Raw genomic sequence first — 17222 nt, forward strand, 5'->3', positions numbered from 1 at the left:
TTAAGAACGATTTTATATTTTATTTAGTTTTATTTGATTTCAGTTGATATTTAAATAAATTCGTGTAGTTTCAATCTAATAAATACCTCTGAAACAACCAAAATGGACATCAATTATGATGTAAGTTCATGTAAATAGTTTCGTGTGCGCGTTTACCGGTGATTTTGCTTCGCTTTCGCCATAGTCCACCCACTAAATACCCCCCCCCCTCCCCTATCACACAAAATACTTTATTCCTACGAATGCCTGTTTTCTCCATGTTAATACTATTAGATTTATACGATGTGGGACTGATGAGAGCTTAGATCATTCTAGTATTGATTCCGATGGTGAACACAAGATAACGGTGGAGATGGAACATGGTAAACCAGTTCGGGTAAGTCACAAGTCCTCATTTTATAAAACATTTCCATTTTTCAAGATTTTTAATTCAGATTTCATCTTCACTCGTATTATGATTTTTTTCGTCTTCAATGCATAAATGCTTTATCATGTGCGAAGGTATAATGTAAGAATTCTTAATTACTCTATACACTTAAAAATGACAAAGGGCTAGCACCTATGGTAGTAATTATGCAATGTAATTCCAATCCTTGTCTTGAGCCCGTAGTCTTTTTTGCAGAAAAACAAATACTTTTTATTATTCCAAATAGCTGGAAATCATATCAGCAATGATATTGTTAACGCCGCCAGTTTGAACTGTTTTAAAATCAAGCTGAAGAACAAAATCCTCGAATCGTATAAAGCAAATTCCAATCGTGTGGTCCGTGCCCAACTTCCTTACCCCCCCCCCCCCTTCCTGCTTGTCAACTTCTCTTTCTCCATGTTCTCATATACATAATACGTGCTCTATTTCCTCTTCCCGATTCCCAACATTCTTGCATCTCTCTTTTTCTGTTCCTCCTGCTATTATACAGGGAATACCTCTAATGATGGGGTTGCAGCATCCAGGATCTGACATCGAGTCCGAGGCTGATGAATCAGACGATCTAAACATTTAAAACTGAAGGACAGCTAACTTGAAACGAATGGTTGTTTCGGCAATCTTAGCGTTTAAAATGATTGTAACCTAAAGATGCTCTTACAGAATCAATATATTCCTAAACAAAGAAAAATTAACTATCAGCACGTTATTCGTAATACTGGTTCTAAATAAATAATGGAATTATCAGCCTGAAAATATAAAAAAAATATATGTCGACATGAAGCTTAAAATACAAGCCAAAGAAAAACTATGATATGTAGGTATAATATTTGCCTCTATCTCCGACTCAGTGTTTTGTACTTACTTTGGGTACCAATTCTACAATACAATTAGGGCATGTGACATTTTTGGTATTACTTTGTTTGAAAATTTATGTTGTATCATGCTCATTCATAATACACATCTCGTGTCATGCTATATAATCCATACTACTACTTGCTCGCCTCTCTAGCTCTACATATATCTCTTTTCTGCTCCATTCCTTTCCCAACTAGTTGTTTTCATATGTTGTTGTTTAGTAAGATAACATAATTACCTGTATATATCTATTTCTGTACAAATAATTTAAGTACTATATTCATATCCATTGCTTTGTGTTTTATTGATTTCATACATTAAATAAAAAGATACATGAAATGTCCGTTGGAAAAAAAATAAGTGTTTACTTTAATATATTGCAGTGAATATACTCATTCTATTGTCAAGGTGATGACATATCGCTGCGCTTAATTGTCAAAATCGGTCGTATTACTGGTTGCTTCAAACACAACAGAAGTGAGAGGCGGCGTTGTGGATTTAAGAAAATAAGTAGATCTACGCTTAGTAGACAATAATGGATCTACTCAAATTCAGTTCTAAGAAATCATAGACAACGTGTACCCTCTAAGAATTATTGGGTAAAAATGCTCCAAAATGGTAATTGTATGTCGAACTTACATTGGGTATTTCTTTCGGGCAATTTTATTTATCCAGTGTGATGAAAATTCTGCCCATGCTAAAGTAATTGCTGCTCGTTTTTAACCTTACTGGACAACATTTTTCATGCATTGGGTAAAATAATGTCCCAAATTGGTTGGGCACATAAGTACCCTCGTGCTGGTTAAGATTTTATTCAATATTTTTGTTACAGTATATGTTTGTAGTCATTTTCTTTAATTCATCTGTTCTCTTCGACTTTGGAAGTGCTATCTAAAGCTTCATAATAGGCTTAGGTTGATAATAGGATAAGCTAACATGGCTAAAGACTGGATAGGAAGCCTAATGTTAAAAGTACTATGCAGCATGGAACTATATAGTCTCATGTGTGCAGGCAGTAACAACTTAAAGGTCAAGTCCTTTGAAAGGAAAGGGGCATATCGATGAAAAAAATGAATGCCAATTAAACCAACAATGATCAGATGTAGTATGACATTTCAGTTCGTTTATTTCCATTTCCAACAATCACAGTTTGTTTTTTACATTTTGACAAACATAGTATCCCTAAATTAAACTTCAAAATAGCCAATCTGGAATAAAATTATTGGAAATTGTTTTTCAACTAATTTGAGTAGGTATGGGTGTCAACATTTACCAAAAAAAAAGTTAGGAGGAATACGGGTTGGGGAAAATGTTTTTTTTCAAGGTCAAAGGTCAATGACCTTTTCATATACTGTATAATGATATCTCTGAGATGGAAAGGCGCAGGTTGGTGATAATGGTGTCGAAATGCACAAATTTTTACCAGAATATCAAATAAAATCAAGTACGTAGCATGCATATTCACCGATAAAATTCAAGGTCAAATCCTTTCAAAGGTCAATGACCTTTTTTACATTACTGTATAATGGTATCTCTGAGATGATAAGGTACAGGCTAGTGATCATGGTATCAAAATGTACAGATTCTTACAAGAAGGTAAAATAGAATAAATGTGAGTACCTAGAATGGATGTTCACCAATAAAATTCAAGTTCAAAGCTTTCAAAATGTCAATGACCTATTTACATTATATATATCATACTGTTTAATGGTATCTCTGAGATGAAAAGGCGCAGGTTGGTGATCATGGTGTCAAAATGCACAGATTCTGATCAGAAGATCAAATAAAATAATATCAAGGACATAGAATGCATATTCACCCATAAAATTTAAGGCCAAAGGTCAATGATCTTTTATACATTATATACCATATTATATAATGGTATCTCGAAGATAAAACGGCGCAGGTTGGTGTTCTTGGTGTCAGAATACACAGATTCTTACAGGAAGATCAAATAAAATGAAATTAAGTATCGACAATGCACATTCACCCTTGAAATTCAAGGACAAAGGTCAATGTCAAGTCCTTTTTGACAATAGATAATAATAATGGTATCTCTGAGATAAAACACCGCAGGTTAGTGATCTTGGTGCCAAAATGCAAAGATTTGTACAAGAATCTTCTGAAAATGGGTAGGATAGGTCTAACTCTCATGTCACAGCTAGCATCATCTGAGAGCATTTCCAAACAGCAGAGGGATGATGATGAAGTGAAGGCCATCATTAGAGCTGCATGTATATCAGCTTCAACAAAGATGAATTACCGTATTATTATTAATTACTCATTGCGAGCTGCCAGAATCTCTTGAGATGCTAATGTTGCAGGACAAAACTTCATATCTGCTCTCTGTCGTACGTCACCCATGTTGCTATTTCTACTAGGTATCAGTTTTGTACAATGATCATATATTTGGTCCAGAATAACTGAGTGTTATCATGCACAAATCAGGCATATGATATGATAATGAAATACCTTAGTTTTTCCTAATTCTAGAGTAAGACAAGGGTTTCATTGAAATTGTTGATTCAATGAAAATCATTCCTAGTGCAAAATAGGAAAAAAACATACATTGGATTATAAAATCAAAATTTATAATGAGATTATGCTATTATCCTGTTTGGGATAACTGTTTTTTAGAAATCAGCGAAACTTTACTATTACAACTTTCCTATTTTGCATTACATTTTGATGGAGTTTCCAGTGTCACGCTTCTTTTGAACCCCCTATTTTATTCGAATGAATCTTCAATGTGTTATTTGACGTGCCTTTTAAATTCTTTTACAACCATTTCGAAAGAGTCGAATAAGGCTAGCATGTCTAGGGGTCCGTATTGCATAGAGTTGCAATTGATCCGATCAATCGCAACTATGGAAAGCCAGCAAATTCAACATATGAAATGCATGTTTGTTTAAAAAATCGAGAAATAAATGTATATCTATAAATTCATTGATTTCTTGACAATTCGGTGTGTTCTCTTTTGCCTACAAAGGACGTTTTGCACATTTTATGTAGATACAAAATATGACACTGACGGATTTCCATAGAGTAATAGTACAATTGATTGGATCAATCGTAACTTTTTGTAAGACGGCCTGGGGCGACTGTAAGACCATCCCTCGCCTTTAAAGACTGTAATTGACCGAATATTGTCATTGTTATAACCGTACCGATCAATTACTTTCTTGTAGACATAAATGGATGTTCGTACACTGCCTGATACGATACATTAATTTATTGATGGAACACACACCTTTTCCTTTGAGCCTTGTGAATGCATACGTTGTCATGATCTTGGTAAAATAAGTTATCATTTTAATGCCTGATATGATATTATACAAAAATTAATCAAAGCAGCCTATAAGTAGATAATGCAAACTACATATTATATTTTTATCATAGTAAAAAATGATGATTTCATTTTGCTGTTGACATCATTAGTTCATGTATTATAGTTATGTTATATATAATCGATGTTGTGTGTGTAGCATAGCACTTGCCGTGATGAGATTTAGGAAATCAATTGTAAATATCACGGAAATGGGAATGTTAATAATAAATAATGTGTGCGTTCATCAGAATTCGGCACAACAAGGAGCCTACACAACTTGCAAGTGACTGCAACCTACAGAAAAAAATATAGTTAAACAAGCTTTATACAATCGCAATTTTGTTTCAGTTACTATACATATAAGTGCAAGGATATGTATGCAAGTGTTTATCATGATTATCGTAGTGAAAAATGATGATTTCATTTTGCTGTTGATATCATTGGTTCATGTATTATATTTATGTTTCATTAAGTTGTTATATATAATCGATGGTGTGTAGCATAGGACTTGATAAGATGAGATTTAGGAAATGGAATTGTAAATAGCACAGAAATTGGCATATTAATAATAAATAATGAGTGCGTTCATCAGAATTCGGCACAACAAGGGACCTAAACAACTTTCATGTGACTGCAACCTACAGAAAAAAATATCGTTCAACAAGCTTTTTATACAATCGCAATTTTGTTTCAATTACCATACAGCAAGGAGAGGTATGTACGTGTTTATCATGTTTATCGCAGTGAAAAATGATGATTTCATTTTGATGTTGACATCATTGGTTCATGTATTATATTTCTGTTACATTAAGTTGCTTTATATCGATGTTGTGTGTGTAGCATAGCACTTGATGTGATGAGATTGAGGAAATTATTTGTAAATAGCACGGAAATGGGTATATTAATTATAAATAATGTGTGCGTTCATCAGAATTCGGCACAACAAGGAACCTAAACAACTTACATGTGACTGCAACCTACAGCAAAATTATAGTTAAAAAGCTTTTTATGCAATCGCAACCTAATTACCGCTACTATAGATATAAATGCAAAGAAAGTGTATGTAAGCGATTATATATATTGTAAACTATATGCCATTTGAATAGATGTATTGTTCAAGAAATTATGTTAATTGCTGTTAAACTAAGATAAGATGTGTAAAAAAATCAGCATTGCGAATGCTAGAAAATGTATGGTGTATATGTATTATGTCAACCGAAAATAAACTTGCAATTATAATCCAAACTGTTTCCCAAAAATTTTCTCAGTATAATTTTTTTTATTGCTAATTGTTTACTTATTATAAATGAAAGCCATAATAAGCAAGAGATGCTAAGTACTTTTATCACCATTATCTTTCCCCATTGGAAAGTCCCCTAATTGAGCGCTATGGCTTAAGGGCTTTTGACCTCATGGAGAGACATTCATGACTCTAAACTATATGTTTTAGTAGTTTAGACCCAATCGGGGAGTATATAGCGACAGAGCCACCCCCCAAACAAAAAAAAATATATATATATATGATATCTCAAAGAATGACAAAAATTGGAGCGCTTTTGACAAAACACGGATATTTCTAGAGGTAAAACTTCAATTTTATGGCATTAGTAGTGTTATATTCGTGGTGAGTAAAGTATATAGGGAGGTTAATCTGGAAAAAATGCAAGGCAGTCTACTGCAGTAGATCATACAGTTCGTACACTCGCACTTTAAGAGAGCATTGATGAATTCTGCATTTCGATGCTATTTTTCGAAGGAGCGTTTTGCGACCGAGCGAGAGAATGTTTGAATTTGAAAAGTAAAAACTTTGATTTTAGAGGACTTGACATGAATGGAATAATGCGTGATGCCCAAACAAAAAATTATCAATTAACGGCCAAAAATGCTGTCACGAGCTAAACTGCTCTAATTAACTTATTAATCTACAGGCTACTTAACCACCCTGAATAAAAGACCAAAGGATAATCAAGATATAAATGAAGTGATCAATTTAATGTCCCAAAATATAATAAGTCATTTACAATGAATCGTTGAGAACATAAGTATATTGGCAAACAGATATTCAATAAATCTTTGCATATGGAAATCATAAAATGGCATATATGCATAGGAGAAGGAGTATAATCATCACTGATTGATAGTCCAAAGATTATGAGAGGAGATTGATCTGAAAATAGGCCTTTAAGATTATGTTACCGAAAGTCTTGGAAAGTTTATCGATTGCTTGATCAAACCTTCAATCGGGAAAATTCGGAGTTCGAAAACAGAAGAGATCGACCAACCACGACGACTACGAAGATTGGACGATTATGACGAGGAACAAGTATGCCGATGATCGACGACGACGACGAAGAACACGACTGACGTCATCAGCAAAGACACGTGTCCTTGAAGAATGAGGAACAAGAGTTGAGCTGAAGCTCTAACTTGGAAGAATTACGGTCGAGTCCGACGAACAGTAGCTTCGGCTGACTGAAGTGAGTCATTCCCCTCGAATGACATTGTGACTCATGACCTTGACATAGAGGGTAGGTGCTACCCTGACCTACGTTGACTCTACATTGACACTGGGCTGACCCTAGGTTGATAGTAAGGAACCTCCCCGCACTGGGTAGGGTGGCACACGCCCTTTTCCTTGGTTAGGAAACACCCCAAATTGGACCTTTTTCTCCGAAATCAAAAGTGAGGGTGAGCTGGCTTGGCTTTTCTTGCCAGCACACCAAACAGAAATATGAAACACAAAGAGTCTGTAATCCTATACACCTGTTAAACCATAGTCTACTTATTATGACAACCCAGCCTGTTAAAATACCAAGCAACCTATCATGCCTACAGTTTAGTTACTAAGGTATGCAGTCCACATCTGTACATGGAGTTTAACAAAAGAGTTTAACAAAACATGGACTTTAACAAAGGGGTTATCTAATTGTCTCACCTGCGAAGCAAAGTGAGACTATAGGCGCCGCTTTTCCGACGGCGGCGGCGGCGGCGTCAACATCAAATCTTAACCTGAGGATAAGTTTTTGAAATGACGTCATAACTTAGAAAGTATATAAACCTAGTTAATAAAACTTAGCCATAAGGTAAATCAAGTATTACTAAACATCCTATTAGAGTTTCATGTCACATGACCAAAGTCAAAGGTCATTTAGGGTCAATGAACTTAGACAATGTTGGAGGAATCAACATCGAAATCTTAACCTGAGGTTAAGTTTTTGAAATGTCATCATAACTTAGAAAATATATGGACCTAGTTCATGAAACTTGAAAATTAGGTTAATCAAGTATCACTGAACATCCTACATGAGTTTCACGTCACATGACCAAGGTCAAAGGTCATTTAGGGTCAATGAACTTTGGCCGAATTGGGGATATCTGTTGAATTCCCATCATAACTTTGAAAGTTTATGGATCTGATTCATGAAACTTGGACACAATAGTAATTAAGCATCACTGAAAATTTTGTGCAAGTTTCAGGTCTCATGATTAAGGTCAAAGGTCATTTAGGGTCAATGAACTTTTGCCGAATCGGGGTTATCTGTTGAATTACCATCATAACTTTGAAAGTTTATGGATCTGATTCATTAAACTTGGACGTTAGAGTAATCAAGTATCACTGAACATCCTGTGCGCGTTTCAGGTCACATGACCAAGGTCAAAGGTCAATGAACTTTGGCCGAATTGGGTGTATCTGTTGAATTACCATCATAACTTTGAAAGTTTATGGATCTGATTCATGAAACTTGTACATAAGAGTAATCAAGTATCAATGAACATCCTGTTCGAGTTTCAGGTCACATGATCAAGGTCAAAGGTCATGTAAGGTCAATGAACTTTGGCCATGTTGGGGTTTTTTGTTGAATAACCATCATATCTCTGTAAGTTTATTGGTCTAGTTCATAAAAAGTGGACATAAGAGTAACCATGTATCACTGAACATCTTGTGCGAGTTAGAGTAGTATTCAAAGTCAGCACTGCTGCTATATTGAACCGCGTGATGCAGGTGAGACGGCCAGAGGCATTCCACTTGTTTTGAATAAGATCCTACAAATGCATTAATATATACATGTGTCACGTTGAAAATGCAATATCTTTGAATCAAAGTCAGAGAGAGAGAGAGAGAGAAGCTATTGAGTGTGCCATTGATGGTGAGGAGTTATTCAGCTGTGCAAGACATACCTGTCTTGGGTTAGCATTTTTTCTTTTGAATAGGAAACATAGCAATGCACTTAATTTGGTTTTATACATTGTATGTGGCTTGCTAATGTACAGAGAGTGGTCACACAAAACTTGAACGCCATGAGGAAGGGAGAGTCGAATTTGGCTGCTCTGAAAAACACAATTGAAGATAATTTGTTTTACTTTTCTTCCTGAACTTGCTAAGATTATGCAAGAGCTACCTATTTTTATAATCCAAAGGCAGAAGAGTTAGCCTGTTACATCAGTGTAACTTAACACTTTTTTCAAGCCTGTGAAACTCAAGCCATCGGTAAGCGAATGAAACTTTTGTAATTCAGCTACTATAATTAAGTTATTTTCAAATGCTTTAAAGACATGGCTGAACTGTGCTAGACCATGGTAGAATATTGTATTTGATTTGTAACAATTCGAACTTGAAATGTACTAAAATCAGCAAATAATGCTTCATATAATGTTAAAGGCAATGCATGTCAGTAATTGTTAACTGAATATGAAGTTATGTATGTCATTTGTATTCTGCACGTGTATAGAATAAATGAATGCTTATTAGAGAATATGTTATGTGCATAAATGAATGCATACTAGAGAATATGTTATGTGCATTCTCAAAATGTAGATGGCACGTGATCTTGGGACTTAGGACGAAATACACAATCTGGATGACTGAGTTGGCGGTTTGAACTATATCGAAGTAAAGTCACCCGCACAGCAGTTCCAAACCTTCGATTTGCAGGCCGACTGTCATCAATCGTTGAACTGGTGAGCTGTATCAAAGCGAGATAATACTTGAAATGAAACTGTTATACAGAGAAAGGAGGTCAATCTTGTGAAGAAAACCTAAACTGATTTTCAGATAAGATATGTGTTTTTGTCGATGTTTTCATTGTTGAATGGCGAGTAGCCCAGTAGGCCTATGTATTGAGTTCGTGCACTGAACATATTGTAGAAGCTGATTGTAGAAGTTGTTTGTAGGAGTTCAAACTCGACACAGTTCTGGTGTCCGTCACAACTCACTGATTTGTAACTGGTGTAGAGAGCTTATGATATTCGAATTGAAAGTTGACTAACAGTGCAGGATGGTATGAGAAATAATTATGTACTCAAGTGATATCGATCTAAACATTCCTACAGGTACTAGAGTTATATATTCCAAATGGTGAAGGATAGATAGGCTAATTCAGGGCCTAATCCCATCATTGTTGGAGTGAGGTATATAATGTATTGATAGTTGTGCTAAATAAACCCTGATGATTGTTCATTATGGTAAATGGCATGTGTTGAATTTTTATTATTTGAGTCTCCATGTGACAACATGTATACGCATATTGGGCCTACGCCTATTTTTTTTTTCGGGGGGCACTTCAGTCCCCAAACCCCTCAATTTTATCTTGAGTGGGAAGCAAGACAACCGTGCAGTGATGTACGTCACAATTCCCGTGTTTCACTGCTGCATCGGCTCGCAGTTCAGAACCGCGAGCCGATGCAGAATCGGCTTTTTCATTGCGTGTAAACGCGATTAACTTGCATCGGCTCTCGATTCAGAATCGGCAATTTCGCAGTAGGTTCAGACCCACGAGCAGATGCAGAATCGACTTTTTTCTACTACGTGTAAACAGAAAGCCGATTCTGCATCGGCAATTTTATTTACTTTACCATTATGACGAACTTCAAAGCGCACGGATCCAGCGTTGTCCTTATTTAACCGCGAGCCGATGCAGAAACGTTTTTTTCATTGCGTGTAAACGCGATTAACTTGCATCGGCTCTCGATTCAGAATCGGCAATTTCTGCAGTAGGTTCAGACCCACGAGCAGATGCAGAATCGGCTTTTTTTACTACGTGTAAACAGAAAAACGATTCTTCACCGGCAATTTGTGCGCATTTCATTCACTTTACCACTGTGACGTAATTGTGAGCGCACTGATGTAGCGCTGTCTTTATTATGACGTATATTATTGGTGTGCGTATCATTTCAGGTTTTGCATCGGTTCGAGGTTCTGAACTGCGAGCTGTAACAACGTGTAAACGCAAACCAAAAGCCGATTTTGCATCGGCTTTTGGTTCTGAACCAAATGCCGATTAAGTGTAAACAAGGTGATTATGACGTATATCGTTTAGTGCGCGGATCATTTCAGGTTTTTTGACATGATTCTTAACCGCGAGCCAATGCAGCGTGTAAACGCAGTGAAAGATAAACCTAAAAGCCGATTCCGCATCGATCGCATGTAAACAAGGTAAAAGTTTGGACAATGCTGGATACTGCGTCCCTAGGCCAGAACGCGTCATTTAGATTACGTCACAATCGAGGCCCAGTCTGCTCAACATGACAGAATCGATTCCCATTCTTAAAATCTAAAATATCTACATTTTAATGATTTTTGCTCTAGATGTCTGATTTGGCTGATGATAGCAACATTGACTAGCTGGCCTTCGGGGTGAAAGGACATATATTGCCCTCACTAATTTGATATCACCCTCGTCTACCACTAGGCCGATATAAATCTAGTTTTGGCGATATATGTTGTATCGCCCCGAGGCAAGTGAATATTGCTTCAATATTATTTATTGATGATACTGAGAAAAAAGGTGAATGGGACGACAAAGGACTGCAAAGAACGTTCCATGGCGAAAAATTATTATATATAGACGTCTGACACTTACACATGCATATGCACACACCATATCCTTGCCTTACTTCACATCTTCTTTCCTTCCCCCAGGCCTTTCCCCCTACACAGGCACACACTCGCACATCAGATAGGCATAAATCTCTCCCCAAAGGTAGGGGGACCAGGGGCTGGAAATTTTGACAAGAAAAAAAATTATCACCCCAACTGTACGCTGATTTCGATCAAAATACATTTCACAAGCCCCCCCCCAAAAAAAAAAATCTCTCAAACAGTAACTAAGGTCAATTCATGTTTTATTTCGATTCTGAATGATATATTTCCATCCAGCATGAAAGACCAAAAATTAGTAGGGGAACATTTGACATTGTTTCCCCCCCCCTCCCTGTGATTTCCGCCCTTGGCACACTTTCACCATCACGCACGCACACACACCCTCACACAAATATGATTTCGTTGGAATCTGAATTCTGTAAGCTCTGCACTTAATAGCACGGTATATTCACTACTGCGTATTATAATCATTATACCTATGCCATAGCTGAACTGCTTTATCTGAACCGCCATGTGTGAACAAAACGAAAAAGTCAACGAGGCAGAGAGACTGAATAAAAGTCGTGAACTGTGTATTGATATCTCATTTTTATTCATTTTTTATAACAGAATAAGCAAAACAAACTATGGATTACATCACCTTACGCACAATCCCATTTGGAATAATCCTTATCATGTTAGTAAGCTGATTAATGAACTATACAGTTAAATACATGCATCTACATATAGAATATGGTCCGCACAAAATTGGCCAAAATATTAATGATTATTTGTGAGGCCTTTTCAAGGCATGTACGGGGAAAGTTAAACAGAATCACGTGTTAAACAGGTATGCTGAATTTATTTCCAGCAACAATAAAAATAATATCCGAAAATGTGTGACTGTAACTGAAAATGGCCACAGAAATGTAAATAAATCTGTTAGAGCTTATAAGTGACCAGCCACCTGAAACCAACAACAGGTCGCCAGAAAAAGTTTCGTGTAAGCAGCCAAAATTGTTAGGCCATGAACAACAAAAATTAGCGAATCCTCTTCCTGAAGGAGTAATTCTTCTTCACTGTACTCCTCATATTAGAAGTTGTAAAGTTACATAAAAGACGAGATAAAAAGGGTTTCTTAGTCACCAGAATTTATGGACGGTTTCACGTATATTTCAGTGTGCACATCCCTCACGCATGAGTTTTCTCCTGATTCTTTGAGGAATCACCATAGGGCATCACTGAGTTCGGGGTCAACAAAAGGCAATAAACAGTTCATTGGGGGCAAGTTATTGTTGGCCATTGGTGACAGCTCCCATATTGATAGAAAGGAAACTAAGAGTTCAGTCGATTTCTTGCAAGATTGGTGAATTTTTGCCATTAGCCATGCAATCACGGGTGACCTCTTGGGCATCAACGCAGTTGTCTTTCTTGCCTACTGCCTGTAACTTACGCTCTAAGTCAGCATATTCAGAGTCCATCTTTTCAAAGCGTTCTTCAATGTTGGTATTGACAGAGTTAAGCTGTTGAATAAAACTCTGCAGCTCCGCCTTGACTCCAACCAAGTGCTTCATTCTCTTTCCAATATCAACACTTTCTTTTCCCCAATTGTCCAATCTCGTTCGGATGCTTGCATTAATCATGTTTATGTGTTCGACAGTTGTTCGCAGCTCGAAATTTTCTCTCTTGAGCTTGTACAACTCTGATTCCTGTTCTTTGAGGCTTTCGACTATCGTGATGTTCCTAGCTTCCGCATCAGAAGCTTGCTTGGCCAGTGCGTCTTTACTAGCAACTAGATGAACATTCTTCTCCTTGAGTTGAGCATTCTCTAACTCCAGATGATTAACAGTATCTTCTAAGGCGTCCACCTTCGATCTGATTTGATGGACCTCAGCAGAGAGTTCACTGCTCATCTTGCGAGTTGCTTTCAGATCAGATGCCAGCTTCCGATTCTCACGCTCAGCCCTCTGCCTGGCGTCTGAATTAGCCTGATTCTCTCCACGAAGTTGATTTGTTTCGATGGTCATATCCCCGATCTGTCCTCGTAGGATCCCTAGTTGTACCTCACTTTCAGCACTGATCTTTGATAACTTTGCTGCTTTGGCGCTTGCTTCCAAGTGAGATTTCTCCAGTTTCCCAAACTCCTCACTCAAGTTATGTTTCTCTCTTGACAGGCTTTCATGTTTCTTATTAAGTTCGAGGAGTTCCCTCTCAGCCCTTCGGCGATCTAAGTCCAGTTTTGTCAACTCGTCATTCGCAGCGTCGAGTTTCTCTTCTACGAAAATCTTTTCTTTGCTAATTCCTGCAACCTTCTTTTCCAATTGAGAATTTACCTTGTCAATATTTTTTATTTCTTCTTGATACTCTTCGCATGCCAGGTCTGTTTACATGTGATTTTTCATATCTTTAGCCTCCCGGCTCAACTTCCCTATACGAAGTCGAAGGTTGGTGTTTTCCTCTGCTAATTTTGACAGCTGGTCTTCCACATCTGAATAGACGTTCCTCAACCTCCCAATCTCAGATTTAAGAGCACGACTCCTTTGGCGCATGCCAACCCCTGGTTCTCTGCTTTCCTCGACACTTGCAGTCTCGGACTCACTACTGGTGACACTGGACAGGCTATTTATTCTTGTTGATCTAGTGGTGCAATGTGCAATTGAAGTTTTCGATGATACTTCTTTATCCATGGTCTTGACAAGATCCTTCCTGATGCTATCTCCTGGTTTCTTTCTCGTGTTGGTCGACTCGTCTTTGGTATTGTTTCGGTTAGCGACAACCTCAGCGAGATGTTTCATGGATGTCAACTTAGCAGCCGTCTCTTCCTCCAATCTCTTTTCCAGCTCTTGTTGCTGTTCCTGTATTTCACGCATTTCTGATTCCAAGGCAAACACTTCTCCTTGAAGCAAACGATTCTCATCTCGTAGCTCCCTAATAAGCTTTTCATCACCAGTCATGCCAGTAAATCGTTTTTCTGTCTGTTCACCCCTGTCAAGCTTTTCTATGAACGTTTCACTCAGTTCTGTTTGTCCTTCTTTATCCTTCTTCTCCGCCCGTCTTTCCTTGACCTGTGTCCCTACTGTGCGGACACCCGATGGCTTCTGGTTAGATTTTTCAGTCTTGCCCTTTGTCTCTACCTTATGGCTCTCATCCTTTTCGCCGTGTGTATCGCTGAAAGCCTCAGCTACCCACTTTTCAATCATTGCGTCGTCATCGACAATGGCGTTTCTTTCGTCACCTTCGTCATCGATGTTTGTACTTAGCTCGACCACCGATTGGAACTGGTCAATTAGGCGGTCCAGGGTGGCATGTGCATAGCCCGACACCTCTTCTTTTGGGAGGTTGCCACCCAGATGGTTTTTAGGAATTTTTCCGTCTTTTCCACGGTTGCTGTATCTTAGGACTGCCTCACACAGTCTAGCAATGATGTCACTAAACGACCCTTAGATGTCAGACATTTCAGTGACATGACGATATCCGTTCTGGATGCGACAGGGGGGGGGGAATAAGATCTAATGAAAAACAAAATGCTTTTAGCGCCTATGTCGGGTCAATTATCATCTATGCAGTACGTGTAAATGTTAATGAGTACTGTGGATTGTGAAGAATGATTTCAACGTTTGTAGGCAGGACACTACAAAAATACGAATATCATGCAAATAATGAATGTTTTGAATGCAATGGCTAGAATATTTCAAGAGATGAAAGATATCTCACCGAATTATCGATAACAAACAACCAACGATATGATAAGGACTGTTCTACGTTGCAGGAGTCATACAAAATCGTACAAACATTTCTCGATTATTCAGCCCATTATGCAATGATGTCATCCGTGCAATTTTGGATCGATTCATCGTGCAATTTTAAATCCAAACGAATTTGTCTTTTGCACAAGGGTTAGGGTTAGTGCACCGAGACCCCGCCCAAGGCACCACAATAAAAACATTAAACCGCGCGTTTTGTATAGTGTATTTACGCGACAAGACCGATCACGCGCTGAATGAGCAAAGTTTGCATTACAAATTAAATAAATTTTAAATGACAAGGATCTATTTTCAGGTGATATGCGAACCCCATTATTGATTTTTTTCGCTCATGCAATGGACAGAATACTTCATTCAGTAAAAGATGAATGAATGATCCAGATCAGAGTGGCGTAGTCACATGAAGTGTTCAGTCCATGCACTCATAAGCATAGATTATTTGGATAATATATTACAGGTAGGCTGTCCCCAATAACATGGAACAAATTTTCATCTCACAGACGATAGAATAACCGAGAGAGAGAGGGAAAAAATATTTGAAGTAATTCAATTTGGAAAGCAAGGATACGTGAATAGTTTGTATACAGCATGATTTGGAAAAGGGGCACTCGGATTATACTTTGAAGGGTAATAAAGTATGGGGTCTTCGGAAAGGCATCGTGGGTTGTTGTATAAAGTCGATTGCAGGTATGGTGCTCTCTCGAGCATTGAGAGTTTTACAGGATGTATCTAAAAAAGTGTATTTGCTATCCGTCACGTGATTTAATCTTTTAATTATATTCTGTATAACTCAGCAACTCACCGGCTTTAATTAACCGTATACATATACTGGGAATTTGAGAAAAGTTAGAATCGCTCGTTATAAGTAGAGGGGGCATTAAAAGAGAGTTTGTCTTGTGCATTCGCAAAAAAAGATAACTGAATAAATATAAAGTAACGCCTTGGGCGTAGACTTTTCATTGCAAATTAAATGGAAATGGAAACGCACAAAAGAAACTTGCATTAATTTAACTTACCCTGAGTCATTGAAGATCTCATGCTTTTTTGATCGAGATAGAGGAGTTGCCATGCCAGGTTCAAAACTTTTTGACAAGTTCCGAGCTTTCTTCATTCCCAAGCCACTAAAGGTATATTCATTGTAAAAGAAATGAACGATTGATAATGCTTTAATATATTTAATGTTAAAATACAATTAAATGATTGTTGTTGTTCTGCTGTGAAGCGCGTTGAGCATTGAATTGAATTGCATTGAATTTTATTACCAAATATCAACGTCAGGTACAAATACAAGGAATAGTACGTCACATATAAACAAAACATTTGGTAATTGAGCTGACATAATAGCAAGATGCTAATCGAGATTAGCCCCAAATTATGTCATTATCATAGTCAGATCATAGTTTAAACAATGAATTTAACCAAATCTCAATAATGTACTTAGTATTAGTTCTATTTATTACTGTTGCAGAAAATATCGATAATTTTCAAGGAACATGTTTACGCTATTTACAAGAAAACAATATCTTAATTATTCACAAAATCTTTATACCAAATTATTTCATCAGCATCAAATTTAAATGAAAATTAAAGTATATAAATCTCATCTATCGTAATTGTTATTATTATGTTTGAATTCGGGCTTATAACAATAAGCTCATATTCCTTGATTATAGCATTTAATTTATCCGTCTCTATAACTGCCTATTGTTTTGTATTCATTTATTTATTATTTTATTTTAGCATTGGGTCAGTGCGGTATAAAAGTTACCATTCATCAGCTATTGTGATCCACCACCATCGCATAATTGATTCGAATAAAAAGGGAGACAGGTACAATGGTGAGAGACTAAAAAAGTATGGCTTTTGAAAATATTTGATATTGCACAAATTATTTGTTCATTGCTCCTAATGACAGATTCAATAAAGAGTGATGATATAATGCACTCACTATCAATTACTATTTTCACAATCATGACACACGCAAACTTG

At 37.0% G+C, this 17222-nt stretch overlaps 1 protein-coding gene across 1 annotated transcript; it reads right to left on the bottom strand.

Annotated features, from left to right (window-relative positions):
- Positions 1 to 12812: 12812 nt before the first annotated feature.
- On the bottom strand, positions 12813 to 16271 carry LOC121413015 (myosin-10-like). Its single transcript, XM_041605779.1, has 3 exons — positions 16250 to 16271; positions 13904 to 14908; positions 12813 to 13849 (listed from the first exon to the last, which is right to left on the bottom strand). Exons 1-3 carry the CDS (start codon positions 16269 to 16271, stop codon positions 12813 to 12815), a joined length of 2064 nt encoding a protein of 687 aa, XP_041461713.1.
- Positions 16272 to 17222: the final 951 nt, after the last annotated feature.

This window comes from Lytechinus variegatus, chromosome 4 (assembly GCF_018143015.1).
Source record: "Lytechinus variegatus isolate NC3 chromosome 4, Lvar_3.0, whole genome shotgun sequence".
In the NCBI taxonomy this organism is placed as follows: Eukaryota; Metazoa; Echinodermata; class Echinoidea; order Temnopleuroida; family Toxopneustidae; genus Lytechinus; species Lytechinus variegatus.